This window comes from Microtus oregoni, unplaced genomic scaffold (assembly GCF_018167655.1).
Source record: "Microtus oregoni isolate MIOR12 unplaced genomic scaffold, Mior012 000009F_ref0000495, whole genome shotgun sequence".
NCBI classification, from domain to species: domain Eukaryota; kingdom Metazoa; phylum Chordata; class Mammalia; order Rodentia; family Cricetidae; genus Microtus; species Microtus oregoni.
This window is the reverse complement of record NW_024543068.1, coordinates 20988922-21006587: the sequence shown is the minus strand read 5'-3', so window position 1 is coordinate 21006587 and position 17666 is coordinate 20988922. Positions and strand designations below refer to the sequence as shown.

The following is a 17666-nucleotide window of genomic DNA, read 5'->3' as shown; positions in this document are numbered from 1 at the left end:
ATCCTCCTGCCCTTGTGCCCGGTCTAACGTGCTGAACACTTCAACGCTAGTCCTTTTCTCGTGGAGATTTTCCAAACCACTCAAAGTTTTCCATTTTTCCCTATAACAAAGCTTGACTGTTGGTGAACAATTTAGCTTCCGTAAACAGTTCAACTGAACCAAGGCTTAGCTCCTACTGTCTGCCATCTTTAAAAGAAAACAAAGCGCGACTACTCTGTTAGACCATGTCATGTCCCAGTGTCTGCCAACTTTCATCTGGCCTTAGTAACAAGCCCTCCCACCACATGTTCCAAAATGCTTCTAGAGATAAATGGCACTATTAGCATTAAAGCTATAGCCCATGAAAATAAATTTGGGGGGGGGGAGGGTCATAAGAATTTTATCACCTATCCAGAGATGTTACTTGTCACTCAACAGTGGGACAACTTAAGAATATAATGTGAGAACAGAATTTCTAAAATAAATAAATAAACAAAACTCTGTTGGCTGTGTACTCAGTGGCCAACACCCTACAGGAAACAGTCCCCTGCCACAGCCCTGGCCTGCGACTATCGATGCACCACTGACTGGACCGGCTCATGGGACATGACCCCTGGTACCCATGCCCTCTTCTTGGTGGGCTCTTGACACACTGAAGGAGTGGACGGTGTCATCACCCCCTAATTGCCCTTTCAGGTGTGAGAATTTAATTGCAGCACCTGGGGCTTGGTTCCCACTCACTTGGCTTAGTCAAACAGATCAGAAAGGAAATGCAAAGCATTTTTTTTTTCTCACCTATCCAGAACGAGGTCTGGAGCAAAGATGAGCTTCCCTGGGTGGTCGATAGAGCGCCACATCAGCCCCACCATTAACACCTCCATCCAGCAGCTTTCCAAGAGCCGGACTTGGTCCAGCAGGCTGAGCTCCACAAAGCCTAGGGAAACAAGAGTCCGTGAAACACACCTCACCCTCAGCAACCCGTTTCTGTACAGACAGAACGGCAAGCCATTAAACGCCAAGGAAACCCAGACAACAAAGGGAAGTAATCAATCAGTGTTTCAAAGAGGTGATTCAAAGTGTTGTTGGTGGAAGGAGCCTCAGCTGTAAAACTTGCAGTTTCCAGCCTCCGACCCCTCCAGAAAATAAGCAAACTCTGTTTAATATTTCTAAAGAATCACTGGTTCCCCCAGACAGATGCCAGAAAGGGCCCAAAAGGCAGAGTTAGGCTTGTTAGCTATGGCTATACTGTCCAAATAATTCCTGAGCCCTGCTGAGGAAACCAAAGCTCAGCTGCCATCCAGAGGGGCTGTCTGTCTGTCTGTCCCAATACATGGTTTGGAGGGTGGATGGATGGGGTAGGTGGAGTCTAGATGACCAGGGGTGGAAGGTCAAGCAGAGAGTGTCGCCAGCCCCTGCAGAAAGCCAAAATAGGTTTTCCGAACATTGAACACTTCCCATGCAGAATTAGGACTATTCTGGGTGGGGGAGCTGTCTCCAGGTGATCCTGTTCTAAAGAGCAAATATAACAACCAAAGGCTTGAATTAGTCACAGCACTGGAAGGAAACACAGAATCTCTGGGGAGCAAATGCCTTTAGCACAAGGCAGAAGACATAGGAACTTCTTCCGTAACACACGCACTGTGCGAACACAGCAGACAAAGGCACAGCCTTGGAGTGAAATAGATTCTGGTTTTAATTATCAGCTTAGCCCCTCCCAAACGTGTGTGCGTGTGTGTGTGTGCGCGCGCACACACACACACACATGGTCACATGCTAGACAAGTGTTCTACCACTAAACTACATCCCTATCCCCTTCCCCCAGATGAGTTCATCTCTTGTCAAATCTGTTTTTCCTGTAGGTAAAATGGAAGTGACCTTGCCTCCCCCTGAGAATTTCCTATAAGTGAGATGGCGTATACATATTTTACCAGTGTTCCTACAATACAAAGCCGCACACGCTCAAGTCTTCGGATAATGGTTCTGTAAATGTGCACAACGGAGAAGTGAATGGAGCATGAATGTAAAGATGGAGAACTCCGAAGCTGGGGAGACGGCTCAGTCAGTAAAGGGCTTGCTAGGAAATTATAAGGACCTGCGTCTGATCCTCAGTAACTATGTGTTATGCACTTACAATCTCAACACTAAAGAGAAAGAAACAGAAAGATCTCTGGGGTTCACTGGGCAGCCATTCTAGCCAATCAGTGAACTCCAAGTTCAGTGAGGGAGCCTGTACCAAAATCTAAGGAGGCAAGCAATCGAGGCAGACGCCAGTGTCAACCCCTGGCCTCATGTGCAGCATGCATGAACACACTCATACACATGTATGCACCACACACATTTGGACTAATCCTTTCAGAGCCACATGGTTATGCTCAGTTCAGGTCCTGATACATGGACACCCTCCAGTGTCACTCACAGTCATATGTAAGACACCTACAAAATCTTTCAAAATGCTGCGCTTGAAGAAAGAATAATTGGGTGGGGGGAGAGCCAAACGGCTTCCCCTAGTCAGGAATCTCTCATCTCCATTTTTCCTGTGAGATCCTGCAAATGGTGTTTGGAAAACACGTGAAATAAAAACTAGAGGAAAGAGCATTGGTGTTTTTTTCCTCTGGCAAACAGCAGACAAAATGAAATAACTCTGGCAAAGGTGGAGACACTAGACAAAACAAAGCCGGAAAGGAGATCTCCAGAAAGCTCAGAAGGCGTGGGGCCCAGCCAGCAATGGCCACCAGAGACCCGTGCACCTGGAGATGTGGCTTCCAAAACTCTTCCTCCATCTACTCAGACAAAGCTTTACAATTTGCCTAAAACAGTTACTGCCCCCGCTGCCCTATGGCCATGGGAGCCTTGGCCTGGCTTAGAATTCAGAAAGTGTGTGTGTGTGTGTGTGTGTGTGTGTGTGTGTGTGTGTGTGGAGAGAGAGAGAGAGAGAGAGAGAGAGAGAGAGAGAGAGAGGTCTATTTATTTCTTATATGGTTGTAGAAGAAGTAGACGGCCCACGCTGTGAGACCCTCATCTCAAACCAGAACAAAATGTAGGGCCGTGCCCTGTCTCAGCCAGTAAAACTGCCTTTCATGCAAGCCTAATGTTGAGTTGGATCCCTGGGACAAAGGTTGAAGGAAAGATCTGACCCCTGAGAGTTGTCCTCTAACTCTGCACAGGTGCCACAGTGCACAGACGCTCACACACACACCACAGACACATGCACATGCACACCAGTGACAATAGCAATGGTAGTAATAAACATATGCTTATAATAATATTTTTAAAAATGGGTGCATTTAATAAACCTCACCTATTCAGCATCCTAGCTCAGTCTATCCTACCTTACACGTGCTTAGAATAGAATACGGTTGGTCAGCTTACAGATTGGTAAAAGCATATGATACAAGGCCTGTGTTCTGATAAAGCATAGAATAGCTCAAGTGATCTCTTGACTCTTATACTGAAGAAGGAAACCGGAGAGAGTAAAAGTGCCTATTTCTAACCGTCACACCCACAGTGAAGGACTGAGAGCTAAGCCATCGTAAGCTGGGGACTGGGGACAAATGGGCCTGGGGACATAATGACTTTCTAGGAGGAAAAGGTGCATATTCTGCATGGCCGCATTTTAATAGCAGGAAGATTTACTGGCCCGTTAGTTCACAATACTTCAACTGCTGATTTACTCTATATAATACCGATTCTTTCTCTACTGGGGTGATGTTTTATAAGTCCCTGTTTAGCATCTGATAAGCCTTATACTTCTACGTGAAACTGACTCTATGCTGTCCTGAGCTGCCATGCCCTTCTCACCAGCTGAGACATCAATAGCCAGAGACTGGTCAACATGGAATCCGCATTTCTACCTTTCAACCAGGCCCTAAGACTCTAGACTTGCCCAAGTGACCCTGAGTCCCTTCTCAGACCACACCTGGGCACAAGACGTAAGCAACAGGCATTGTCTGCTGGAGATGTGAACATTATCAGTGTTACAGTGTGTGCAGGATGAGTCTGCGAGACAACAAAGAGAGTCAGGTAGAGAAAGAGGCTCTATACACCACTTCCTGACCTACTCTATCTGATAAAACTTGAGAGTCTGGGAATTCTAAACAGAATCTAAAATCCAGGACATATTAAGGTTATATATGCCAATATATAGGACAAAGAGAACACCATTGTTATGTTACAAATTTTGCTGAGCAGTTAAGAGCAAGTACTGCTCTTGCTGAAGACCTAAGTTCAATTCCCAGCACCTAGGCTGAGCTCAGTTCCTAGCAACTACATTGAACATCATTACCTGTAACTCCAATTTCAAGGGCTCTGACATCTCTGGCTTCCTTGGGCACCTGCAGTTATGTTCATATATCTCCACACAGGTGTGCACATAATATATATATATATATATATATATGTGTGTGTGTGTGTGTGTGTGTGTGTGTATGTATAATCAAAATTGAATTTAAAAATCTGATCTATAAAAGGTTACAAAACAAAATGTCAAACAAACTATTCTATATCCAGATGAAGTTCACTGTCCCCAAAATATGAGAAGCAGGCCTTGTCACAAATAAACAGAACGAAGTCAAGAGGCAGAGACCTACCAGGGATTTTCTTGGCCCAGCCAATCATGTGCACCAGTTCCTTGTCGGCCAGCTTAGTGAGGGACATCATCATGGAGGCCTCGGTGAAGGGCATGCTGGGGCGGCTCACTAGCACATTGGGCGGCTCTGCCTCCAGGAGTGTGAGCACCAGCTGCTCTGGGCTCAGGGTGCTCAGCAGTAGCTCCTTCACCCGGGGCACATGGCCACTGTTCCTCTTGGCTTTGCCCAGGCAGTGCACCTGCTCACCGGAACTTCTCTGTCTTCGTACTATTCGGTAGCCACACCTTTCTCTCCTGGACCCTAAAGAGGAGAGCAGATGACAAGTCCAGTGGTTTCTCCACCCAGATTCCAGCTCACCGAATAACCAGTCTAAAAGTGATGAGGGCCTGAGGGTGTAGGTGAGTAGGTTAAGTGCTCGCATGCACAAGGCCGTGAGTTCGACTCCCAGGCCCAGCACTGTAAGAAGCAGCTATGTTGACAGCAGTGTTGATACCACTGATTTCATTCCATTTTTATATTTTGGAGTCTGTAGGTCACGGACAAAGATAACGACTGTCTGGATGTATTAGCAACATAACGTGTTTGGGAACGTCTGCTCCGTTTCAAGGTTATCACTGGCTACCGAATCTGTTTCTCTTCTAAAGTGCACTGATAGATCCCAGGTTCAAAGATATGAAGTTAGGAATTTTTCTCAAGTAGAGAAAATAATGAAAAGTCAAGACTTTAACATTGCTATTTCCAGATAGCAAATAACACACGCTAACAATGTTTTTTAAAAAGTTTATATACATGTACGTACTTATCTTTTTATATACTTACACAAACAAATATATTTCAAATAAATTAACTGAAAAATCCTGAAAAATACAAAAGAAAATTAATTTCTGTATAAATTCGGTATTTTTTCTTTAATGCTTTTTATATTTTATAAACAAAATTAGAATCATAGTTTCTACACTATTTCATAAGCTGCTCTTAATCTTATTGAAATTAAGGCTGGAGAGCTAGCTCAGTGAGTAACAGCACCAATCACACAGCTTCAAGACCTGAATTCAACACTCAGAATTCAAGTAAACAAAGCCTTACATGTCAGGGGTAGTGGTGCATGCCTTTGATCCCAGTACTCAGGAGGCAGAAGCATATGGATCTCTTTGAGTTCGAGGCCAATCTGATCTACATAGTGAGTTCCAGGACAGCCATGGCTAGATAATGAGAACTTGTCTCAGGACAACAAAAAGGTGTATATATAATTACATTCGTTATCCCAGCACCCCTACAGAAGACAGACACAAAAGAACTGCCCAGAAGCCCACAGTCCAGCTAGTCTAGAGAATGTAGTGCCAAAAAAGGACAAGAAAGACATCGCCTCAACAAGATGGAAAGAGAACACTGACTTCCAAAAGTTGTCTGAGCTCCATCGATGTGATGTAACCCATATGCAACCTACACAGGCATAAACACACAACAATAAACCAAGTTCAGAATCTGAAAAGCCCTCCAGTCTATTACTATATATTAACATTTACTTTTAAAAGCCAGTGTTGTTCTGGGCATAGCTGGAACCCAGGCAGAGCCTAGAGGGTTATGACAAATGCCAGGCCAACTTGAGATACATCGTAAATTCCAGACCAGACCTTTACTCCTATAGGGTAAAGGAGACTGTACCTCAAAGAACAAAAGCTAAAATGCCCCATGCTGATGTAAGTCTATGTTACGATAGTTTCTTCTTTAATTATTGCAGTGAAAATGAGACTTGTGGGTGTGCTCAATTACTACTTTATAATAAATTCAAAGTTAACTTGTTCAAACAAGCCATACAGACATTAAAAATTTTATAGCTACTACTTTCCAAAATATTTAAGAATTCATAATCTAACAATAATTTAAGGACCTCCTCTTTTCTCATAATATTATTGGGCATTAGTGTTACTTTTAATCTTTGTTGGTCTTAGGAGTGTGTAAACAGTCTTTTCTTATTCTGCAATTTTTAAATATTTAGCAATGTTCACAATGTTTGCCCTTTGTATTTCTCTACTTGTACGTTGCCTATTTTTTTAGGCGTGTGTGTACAAGACAGAGTTTCTCTGTGCAGTCCTGGCTGTCCTGGAACTCATTCTGTAGACCAGGCTGGCCTCGAACTCATAGAGATCCACCTGCCACTACCTCTCTAGTACTAAGATTAAAGGCGTGTGCCACCACTGCCCAGTTTGCCTATTTATTTTTTATCCCTTGCTTTTCTTAAATTTATAAAGGCCCTTTGTATAACTTTGCACCATGCAGCCTCTGGTTTGCTTTGTGTGTTTAAGCTTTGTTCATGGTGTCTTCTGCCATAAAAAGCTCTATTTAGAGGCTGGAGATACGGCTCAGAGGTTAAGAACACTGGCTGCTCTTCCAGAAGACCCAGGTTCAAATCCCAGCACCAACATGGTAGCTTGCAACTGTAAACTGTAACTCCAGGGGATCTGACATTCTCACACAGATATACATGCAGACAAAATTCCAATGCACATAAAATAAAAGTAAATAAATCATTAAAGAGAAAAAAGCTTTTAATAAATGGTCAATTTGCTTTGCATCAAGATCATAAAAGTATTCTCCTTTATCTGCATAAATACTCGTGTGGTTAAAATCTATCTGGAATTTTATACATGTTTGTATTATGTGAAGTTGATATTTCATGTCACAGTCCCCAAATAGATAAACAGTGTTCCCTGTACTTGTTGTATCACAAGCTTTTTCCTGCCAACTTTGAGTGCCTGTCAATAATATTAATTTATATAGGTGATTTATTCTCAATTCTCTACTCAGTTTCACTGATTTGTATTTCTATGTCTGTGCTAGTACCCAAATATTCTTGTTATTGTAGGCCTATGGATCAGAACATAATGAAATTATGTTTTTAAAATGATGACGGGGCCCCAGCATTTGGGAGGCAGAGGCAGGCGGATCTCTGTGAGTTCGAGGCCAGCCTGGTGTCTACAAGAGCTAGTTCCAGGACAGGAACCAAAAGCTACAGAGAAACCCTGTCTCAAAAATCAAAAAAAAAAATGATGATGGGGAAAGCCAGGAGTAGTAGCGCAATCCTATAATTCCAGCATGCAGGAGGTAGGGGCAGAAAGACCAGGAGTTCAAGGGCAGTTTTGGCTACCTAGTGAATTCAAGGCCAGCCTGGATGTACTGAATGAGACTGTAAAAAAAAAAATGTAGAGAAAAATGTATTTTTTGTTTGAGTCAGGGTCTCATTCTGTAGCCCAAACTGGGCTCAAACTCCTGGAAATATACCTTCCTCAGCCTCCTGAGAATCGGAATTGTTGGGATTAGCCAGAATCCCTGGAAAAGATATTCTGATCGTTTTCATTATTTGAGTACATAAGCCATATTTATTCATTTAATATGTGCACATACACACACATATATATACATATATATATATATATGCCTTTTTGTTAATATTCAGTACCTCCTGGTTTTTTCCTTTATTTACTCCTTGAGAGTTTCAAACATACATATAAAATGTTTTAATCAAATCTATTCCTCATTCCACCCCTTTGAGTTTTAAAATAGGGTCTTGAAATGTAGCTCAGGCTAACCTTGAACTTTGTAGTCCAGGCTGGCCTTGAACTTATTACAACAGTCTTCCTGCTTCCACCAACCAAATGCTGAGGATACATGTGTGCCAGCACATCTAGTTCTCCTTGAATTTTGAGTCATCTTCCCAGCTGATTGACGGGAACACGACCCATCGTAAACTGAGGACACTAGGGACTGGAGAGATGGCTCAGCTATTAAGAACACTTACTGCTTTTACAGAGGAACCAGGTTCAATTCTAAGCATCCACTTGTTGGCTCACAACCATCTGTAACTATAGTTCCGGGGGACCCAATGACCTCTTCTGGCCTCTAGGAGCACAAGGCACACACATGACACACATACATACAGGCAAATACCCATACACATGAAACCAATCTAAAACCAGCTCGGGACATTTTCCACTGAATGACAACTGAGAAGCCACACCGCTCACGTGTTTTTAGAAAGGAGGAAAAATAACAGTGGAAATTTTGACATTTAAGTAATTGTGTAGCTGGGTGGTGGCACATGCCTTTAATCCCAGCACTAAGGAAGCAAAGGCAGGCGGATCTCTGTGAGTTCAAGGCCAGCCTGGTCTACTAAGAGCTAGTTCCAGGACAGGCTCCAAAGCTACAGAGAAACCCTGTCTCAAAAAAACAAAAAAAAAAAAAGAAAGAAAGAAAGAGAATAAAGAAAAGAAGTATTTGTGAGAAAGCAGAAAATATGAACCTTTAAAAAAAAAAATCACTATATGAGGCTGGGGTGTAGATGGGTGGTAGAGTGCTTGCCCAGAATGCCCAAGGCCCTGGGTTCAATCCTTAACATGCAGACCCCCCAAAAGCACTGATCAAACAAAATAATAGTCATAGTAATAATAATAATAGTTTCTGGGAATGAATGATAATAATATAGCTTCTAGGGATGAACAAAGAAGGTAAGCCAATAGCATCATGGAAAATCAAAAGGTGATTCAGGTTAGAACTCCAAAAGAAATTCTTTTACTTAGGAAGAAGCTGAAATTCTCAAATCATCAAAAATGCACGTAAATAGAAATGTCACTAAAGGAACTGAGAGAGCAGCTGTGCAACCCCCAGACTAGTAGAAACAAAGAAAAACATAAAATGTGATCAACCAACAGGGATAAAAAATGCTAAATTCAAGATGAACTATGGGATGTTGGACTCTGTTTGCTTTTCTTTGTTTGACCTTGTTTCTTTGACACAGAAAAAGTGCCTTGCTGTGATGGTGGCGCACGCCTTTAATCCCAGCACTTGGGAGGCAGAGGCAGGTGGATCTCTGTGAGTTCACATCTGTGAGACCAGCCTGGTCTACTACAAGAGCTAGTTCCAGGACAGGCTCCAAAACCACGGAGAAACTCTGTCTCGAAAAAACCAAAAAAAAAAAAAAAAAAGAAAAAGTGCCTTGACTTGGGGACATTTGAACCTAATTTATAACCAAAAGAGTTAAAAGGTTAACATGTATTTCATTTTTTTAATTTATTACATTTTTATTTATTTTTATTTGTCTGTGTGTGTGCGCGCGCGTGTGTGTACACACGCACATGTCTATGTGAAAGGAGAAGAAATAGCTGACACTTTCTCACACTTTGGATACGAGGTGTCCCCAGAAGGCTCATGTTGGACGGCTTGGCTACCGTGGATGGCACTGTTGAGAGGTAACTGGGCTGCCAAAATCTCTGGCAGCTTCGGTGGACGAATCTCTTGATGGATTCATAATATGATGGCATTACAGGGAGGCGGGAGAGTGAGATCTGATCCAAGGAGTTGTTTGTGTTTATCCGCAATGATTAGCTTGTCCCCAACCCCCTGCACCCTCCCTTGCTTTCTGGTCACCATGAAGCAAACAGCTTCCTTCCCCACAAGCCTCCGCATGAGGCTTCTGGCTTCCCCAACAAGCCAGGTGATCATGAACAAAACTTCTAAGATCATCAGCCAAAATGAAGTGTCTTTTCTCCCTTCAAGTATTTCCTTCAAGGCATTTGTCATGGCTATGAGAAGTACGTCTTTCTGTTACGTGGGAGGCAGAATACCCTCTCAGCTCATCTGCTGAAATTCCCAAAGAGATTAGGAAGCCTCCACCGGTTGTTTGTTGTTTTGTTTCAGGGTCTCACTCTATCTTCCGGGCTGGACTCAGACCCTCAGTAATCCCTCGGCCTTAGCCTCCCAGGGGCTGAGATTATAGGTGTGAGCTACCACGCCGGCCTATGTGATCCATTCCTTACCTTCCCTGTACTGAGCCTGAGAAAAATCACACTGTTCTAGAGCCGTACTTCATAAATATCAGCCCACGAGGAGAGCTAAGGGAAGCTGAGACGGAGCGCCAGACACCACACTGGGGTTCCCATTTATCTACTTTCTGCTCCTCTCAAAACCCAAACAAGCAGATATCGCCGTTTCAGAGATAAACCCAAGGGCTAGAGAGCTAAAGCTAAATGAGCAGTCAGCAAAAAGCAAAGAAGCAAAGATGAGACAGTGTCCACAGACTCCAGCTCCTCCTATGGGAGTGCTCCTTGAGACAGTGTCTGCAGATTCCAGCTCTTCCTAAAGGAGTATATCCTTCAGACACTGTCTATGGGCTGCAGTTCTTCCTTGAAGTGTATATTCCCCTCCTTCTAGAAAGCAAGTGGAGAAATGGGATCACATCTTCCCCATAGTCACCTGAGAAATCCACAAGACTTTTCCTGTTACAAGCTCTAACTGTGGGCATTCATGCCAGGAAGTCCCCAGCTGCTGGCAAGCTCCAGCCCATTTGAACGGTTCAGTAGCTAGAAAGTCCCCCACCTACACAGAGGCCTCTTCTTCGCTCCACCCCCGAGCCGGGTCAGACTCTGGCCTCTAATGCTCTGAAATCTTTGCTCACACCCAACCAACCCTGCCTGCAGCTGCGAGGAAAAACCAGCGCACTTGGATGGACAGGAATACTTAAAGATAATTCCCATGGCCACGAGTCTCCAGTTCCTCGGCTCTCGCAGGCACCCACCACAATAAAAAGAAATGAGCACTCACCACACTTGACCATTCCTACTTCGTAGCACTTGCGAAGGCGGCAGGCCTGGCAGCTTTTGCGCCGGTTCTTGTCTATGGTGCACTGATTGGTGGCTGGGCAGATGTAATCATTGTGTCCTACAGCAAGAAGACGGAAAATGAGTGCAACAGTTGACAACACTGATGACATCATGTAGCGGGAAGATGGGGAAGACCTACACGTTAAAGCATCCAAATCAGCCACGGTGAAGAAGATATTTGGGTACCTTCGGGTATGAAGGCTCAAACCCAGGGTCTCATGCATGCGAGGCAAGTACTCTATCACTGAGCTATATGCTCAGCCGTGGTGTTTTCATTCTTTCTAAATGTTTACATTGTTGAGGGGAGGAGGACTCAAGACAGGGTTTCTCTGTGAAGCCTTGGCTGTCCTAGAACTAGCTCTACAGACCAGACTGACCTTCAATTCACAGAGATCCGCCTGCCTCTGCCTCCCACGTGCTGGGATTAAAGGTGTGTGCCACCACCGTCCGGCTTTATTTTTTTATTTAATTATTTTATTTTTATGCTTATTTATTTAGAAAGAGATGATGTAGGTCAAAGGTCTTACAAGAGTTGGTTCTCCTTCCATTACGTGGGGCCTGGGCATCTAACTCAGGTCATCAGACTTGGCAGTAAGTGTCGTTATGGACCCTGCCATGTCACTAGCCCCTAAAGGTTTACTTTTACTGGATTGTGTGTGTGTGTGTGTGTGTGTGTGTGTGTGTGTGTGTGTTATGTACATGCAGGGGTCCATGGAGGCCAGAGAATAACTGGATCCCCTGGAACTAGCGTTACAGGTGGTTGTGAGCTGCCTGACATGGGTCTGGGAAACGAACTTGAACCCTGGAAAAGCAGCTTGCATTAACCAGAGCCGTCACTCCAGGCCCTTATGTCTTAACTGCATTAAACCAATAAACAAAGTAGCCTGCACTTCTCATGTGATGTCCGTGATGGCCAGACTTGCAGTATCCGTGAGTAAGACTCCTAAGTGAGCAAACCATTAAAAAAAAAAATTTTTTTTTTAAAAATTAAGTTGCCAAAGGACACTTAAGGAGAGGTCATTTACAGACAAATAGGATTCTAAAGCTGAGGTCACAATTCAGCAGGAAGAGCACCTGACTGGCATACATGAAGCCTTGGGCTCAACCCCCAGTATGGTATATAGCTGGGCATGGCGGCACGTGCCTTTATCAGTACATCAGAGATAAAGACAGGAAAATCAATTTAAGGTCACCCTCGGCTACATACCAAGTTAGTGGCCAGCCTGGGCTAAGTGAGACTGTCCCAGAAAGAAAAGAGAGAGAGAGAAAGAAATGTAATTCCATCAATAGGAAAAGCTCAAAGACAGCATGGAGACAAGCATGCATTTGTGGTCAAGGAAGGTAAAAGCTACGTGCATCTTGGCTCTGGAGAGGGCCAAGGAGTTAAGACTGCAGGGCCCACTAAGAGGGGCCAGGAGGCTGGGGCATTGCTGCCTGAACTCCGGCTATGCAAGGGTTTCCTTTCCCATTCTTGAACCATTCACAGACTTCTACATAATGCTAGCACGCGGCGAGAGGATGATTTAAAAACTAACTCCAAATGTGTAATGTCCATATATAATTTAGCTAAATAAATATGTGAAATACAATGTTTTATTTTTCTTAGGCTGTTTTTTCTTATATTACACTCAAACTATAGTTAATTTTTTTTATTACAAACGATAACTTTCTCTCAGCTGAAGCTGAGTTAAGAGCACTGACTGCGCTTCCCGGGTTCAATTCCCAGCACTTACACGGAGGCCCATACCTTCTGCAATTCTAGTTCCAGGGAATCCAATGCCCTCTTCTAGTCTCCAAGGGGATTAGGTACAGTCATACATGCAGGCAAAACACTCATGGACATACCAGAAAATACTTTAAAAAAAACAAAACAAACAAGTCCTTAAAAAAAAAAAAAGATAGCTTCTGAGGCCCTGGGGATGGATCAGTGAGTCAAATATTTTCTGCATAAACATGAGGACCTAAAATGTGATTCCCAAGTAGAAGCCAACAGTGGGAGCACCATGTACCCATAACCCCATGTAGGGGAGGCAGGGCTGAGAGAGGGAGATGCCTGAACAACAGCTGGCCAGGCTCATCAGTGAGCCCCAGTTCACTGAAGAAACTGTCTCAAAAATGAAGGTGGACAGCCAAAGAAGACACACCCAGTGTTGACCTCTGGCTTCCACACATGTGCACATGCATCCCTCACAAACACACGTACACACACACATACACCCATATAGCATCTCTAATATGGCCCCATGTATACATATATACAGAGAGAAAGAAATGGGAACATAGATGAATGCATGTCTGTGCATACATATATACGGATATATCCATAAATCGATTCTCTAACTCCATCCCGAGAGGACCTGGTGCAGGGATCTTCCAAGAGCAGTGAGACAGGAGCAGTTTTACCACTCCCATTTTCCAGTAAGGGGAATCAGGGTTCCATGAAACAACAGCGTATTTCAGAACTAGGGCAGGTTACATGTACAACGAGCCTGAAACATTGTGTGCTAGGAAAGAAAGCCATGCCCAAAGAATTACAGGAACACGTTGAAAAGACGGGAATCAGCTTAAGGACTCCTACTGGCCAGTCTGAGATAATGTGAGCCTCAAAAAACTAATGATAGCAACCCAATGCAGAAAAGAAGAAGCCGTAAGTCATAATGATACAGATTAATTCATTGGCTTAATGAAGAATGCCATTATTTACTTAGGCTCAAAAGGTTTCCCAACAAAAACATTCATTACAAAGGGGAAAAAGGAGTAATTTTACAGAATGGATGTCTAGCTGCCAGTACCTTAATCAAATAGTCACTAGTAACAGGACAAATTGAAATCACACACCACTTGAGAGGCGCTGTGAGCACAGCAGCGTCTCTGGCTATCCCTGCAAGCAGGGTCTAGGATGAAAGAACAGACGAAGCCAGAACGAGGGACATTATGCAAGACGGCAGTTTTGGTCTTCCAAAGTTTCATGATAATGGAAGCAATGCAAGCTCTGAAGGACAGAGACCAGAGACATGACACCTAAACACACAGTCAATTCCTGATCTTGAGCCTTGTGCTAGGGAGGGCAGTAGAACAACTCCAAGTCTGAGCGTTAGGTGGCGGTAGTGTGTGTGTGTGTGTGTGTGTGTGTGTGTGTGTGTGTGTTAGCTGCCCAGCGGACACCCATTTGACAGAAGTACGGCAGTGGCTACATGTTAAAGGATTCTGAGTGATGAAGCATGTTGACAACATTGCCCTACACAGTTCTGGGTGAATGTTTTTTATATCTTATATACATATTTTAAGTATGAGATTCATTAAAAACAAAGACAGATGGTAGCGCCCATCTGCAATCGCAGTGCTTGGGAGTGGAAGGACTTCACGGCTAGCCTGGACTACAGGGCAGTAAGACTTTCTCTAAAAATATAAATAGCTAAAAGTTTCCATTGGCTTTCTTGAAAAATGTAGCTTACTGTTCACTCAACTGCTGTAGCTCAAGGTCTTCCTTACTCACTTGAGTTGCTGATAGAATCGGTCCCTTGTTGCAGGACTCGGTCTCATTCCTTGCTGGCTGTTGACTGCACGCTGTCCTCTGTTCCTGCCCGCAAGTGCACTTCACTGCCCAGGACACAGAGTAGGGTCTGCTTTCTTCCATGTCAAGAAGAATGCATTTCAAACTTCTCTCTAATCTATGTGATGGAGTCTTATTAAAAACTCTATTTATAAGCCAGGCATGGTGCTGCACACTTTGAATCCCAGCACTCCAGAGGAAGTGGATCTTTGTGAGTTCGAAGCCACAAAGCCAATTTCATGGTCTAAAAAGTGAATTCCAAGGGGCTGGAGAGGTGGCTCAGTGGTTAAGAGCACTGCTTGCTCTTCCAAAGGTCCTGAGTTCAATTCCCAGCAACCACATGGTGGCTCACAACCATCTGTAATAAGATCTGGTGCCCTCTTCTGGCTTGCAGACATACATGCAGACAGAATACTGAGAATACTGTATACATAATTAATAAATAAATCTTTAAAAAAAAAGAGTGAATTCCAGGCCAAGCAAGACTGTATAGTGAGATCTGTATCAAAAAATATATAAAATAAAGATGCAGATAGATATAAGGTTTTATATGTTTGTATGAATACCTACATGTGTATATGTGCATAACATGTGTGCTGGTACCCATAGAGGCCAGAAGAGGGTATCAGACATCCTGGGAATAGATTTACAAATAGTTGTGAGCTGCCAGGTGGTTGCTAGGAATCGAATCCCTGTCCTCTAGAAGAGCAGCCAGTGCTCTTATACATGAATTTGAAGGAGAACAAGGAGGCACATGGGAGGGATTGGAGTAAAGGGAAGGTGGAAAAATGATGCAACAATAATCTCAAAAAATTACATATATATATATATATACACATATATACATATATGAAGATATTTTTGTCTTAAAAATGGATCCAAAGGTTTAATAATATGAACACACTTAGTGAAAACAGCCTAGAAAAGGTAATACAAGAAAAAAGAACCCTCTTCAAATTAACAACTATCAATGTGTTAAAAAATGGTGTCCAAGGGTAAATCTGGTTGGTTGAGTTGGTTTTGGGTCCTATGCAATTACCAGAGCTGGGCAAGATGGCACATGCCTGTAAAAGGATCCTAAATTATGTGTTTTATTGTTTCTTCAAGACAGGGTTTCTCTGTGTAGCCTTGGCTGTCCTGGAACTCACTCTGTAGACCAGGCTGGCCTCGAACTCAGAGATCCACCTGCCTCTGCCTCCTGAGTGCTGGGATTAAAGGCGTGCCCCACCACTGACTGCGAGTTTCGAGCCAGCCCACACTACACAGTAAGTTTCAGGAGAGCTTGGGTTATCATAGCAAGAGTCAAAAGAAAACAATTTTTTTTAAAAAGCCATAAATAAGATGCTTCCTGATATGAAAACAATGACAAAGATTCCCCTGGGTCTGCAGGATTGCTGTGGGTTAAAGACCTTGATGTATAAGCCTCGCAAGCTACATCAATGCCTGGAGCTGGCTGCTAAGCTCCATAGCATGCTGTGGTATGCAAGTACCTGAACACAGACACAAACACACACACACACACACACACACACACACACACACACACACACAAATACATGCACATATATCTGTAAGCATGCACAATAAAAAAAAATTTAAAACAAAAATAGCATTGACGAGATGGCTCAGTTGGCCCTAGATCCACATGGTAAAAGGAACCAATTCCTGCATGTTATCTTCTGATTTCCACAAACTGGCCATGCTACACACGCACATACACACACAAATAAGTAAACAAATTAACAACACACACATATAATAAAGAAACAAATTGACAACAACAAAAGCTTCCTTCAGGCAGAGGTTGGCAAATATCTATGAGTTTGAGACAGCCCGGCTACATACTGAGTTCAAGGACAGCTGGGGCTAGCTACACAGTGAGACCCTAGCAAATAAATAAATAAATAAATAAATAAATAAATAAAAGAAAGAGAGAGAGAGAGAAAGGGGGGATGGAAAGATTTCTTCCAAGAGATCTAAATTTTTAAGAAGGAGAAATCATTATATACTGTGTGTTTTTTTATCTGAAATCACCATGCACAAAACTCAAGTCCAAATGGATTAAAGACCTCACTATCAGCCAGAACACAATGAACCTGATAGAAGAGAAAGTGGGAAGTACCCTACATCAGATGGGTACAGGAGATCGCTTCCTATGTGTAACCCCAACAGCTCAGACATTAAGGGCAACATTGAATAAATGGGACCTACTAAAACTGAGAAGCTTCTGTAAAGCAAAGGACACTGTCACCAAGACAAAAAGGCAACCTACTGACTGGGAGAAGATCTTCACCAACCCCACAACAGACAAAGGTCTGATCTCCAAAATATATAGAGAACTCAGGAGACTAGACTTTAAAATGCTAATTAACCCAATTAAAAAATGGGGCACTGAACTGAACAGAGAATTCTCAGCAGAGGAAGTTCAAATGGCCAAAAGACACTTAAGGTCATGCTCAACCTCCTTAGCGATCAGGGAAATGCAAATCAAAACAACTTTGAGATATCATCTTACACCTGCCAGAATGGCTAAAATAAAAAACTCCAATGATAGCCTTTGCTGGAGAGGCTGTGGAGGAAGGGGTACCCTCATCCATTGCTGGTGGGAATGCAATCTTGTGCAACCACTTTGGAAATCAGTGTTTCGGTTTCTCAGGAAATTCGGGATCAACCTACCCCTTGACCCAGCAATACCACTCCTGGGAATATACCCAAGAGATGCCCTATCATATGACAAGAGCATTTGTTCAACTATGTTCATAGAAATCACATAAGCTGAAAAGCACCCAAATGAAGGGCTAAACACACTGAAGTGTTTATGCATCAGGATACAATGCTTTCAACAGTACAGCATTACAAAGCAACAGCTTACAGTAAAAGAGAAGCAAACAT

General features: G+C 43.2%; 1 protein-coding gene across 1 annotated transcript in view; it reads right to left on the bottom strand.

Moving 5' to 3' along the window:
- Esr2 (estrogen receptor 2) overlaps positions 1–17666 on the bottom strand; it is a 47305-nt gene that overhangs the window by 14941 nt on the left and 14698 nt on the right. Inside the window, exons 4-6 of the mRNA XM_041658601.1 lie at positions 11163–11279; positions 4566–4865; positions 775–913 (exon numbers count right to left, since the gene is read on the bottom strand). Coding sequence (XP_041514535.1) covers positions 775–913; positions 4566–4865; positions 11163–11279 — 556 coding nt within the window. The remainder of the gene's footprint in view (positions 1–774; positions 914–4565; positions 4866–11162; positions 11280–17666) is intronic.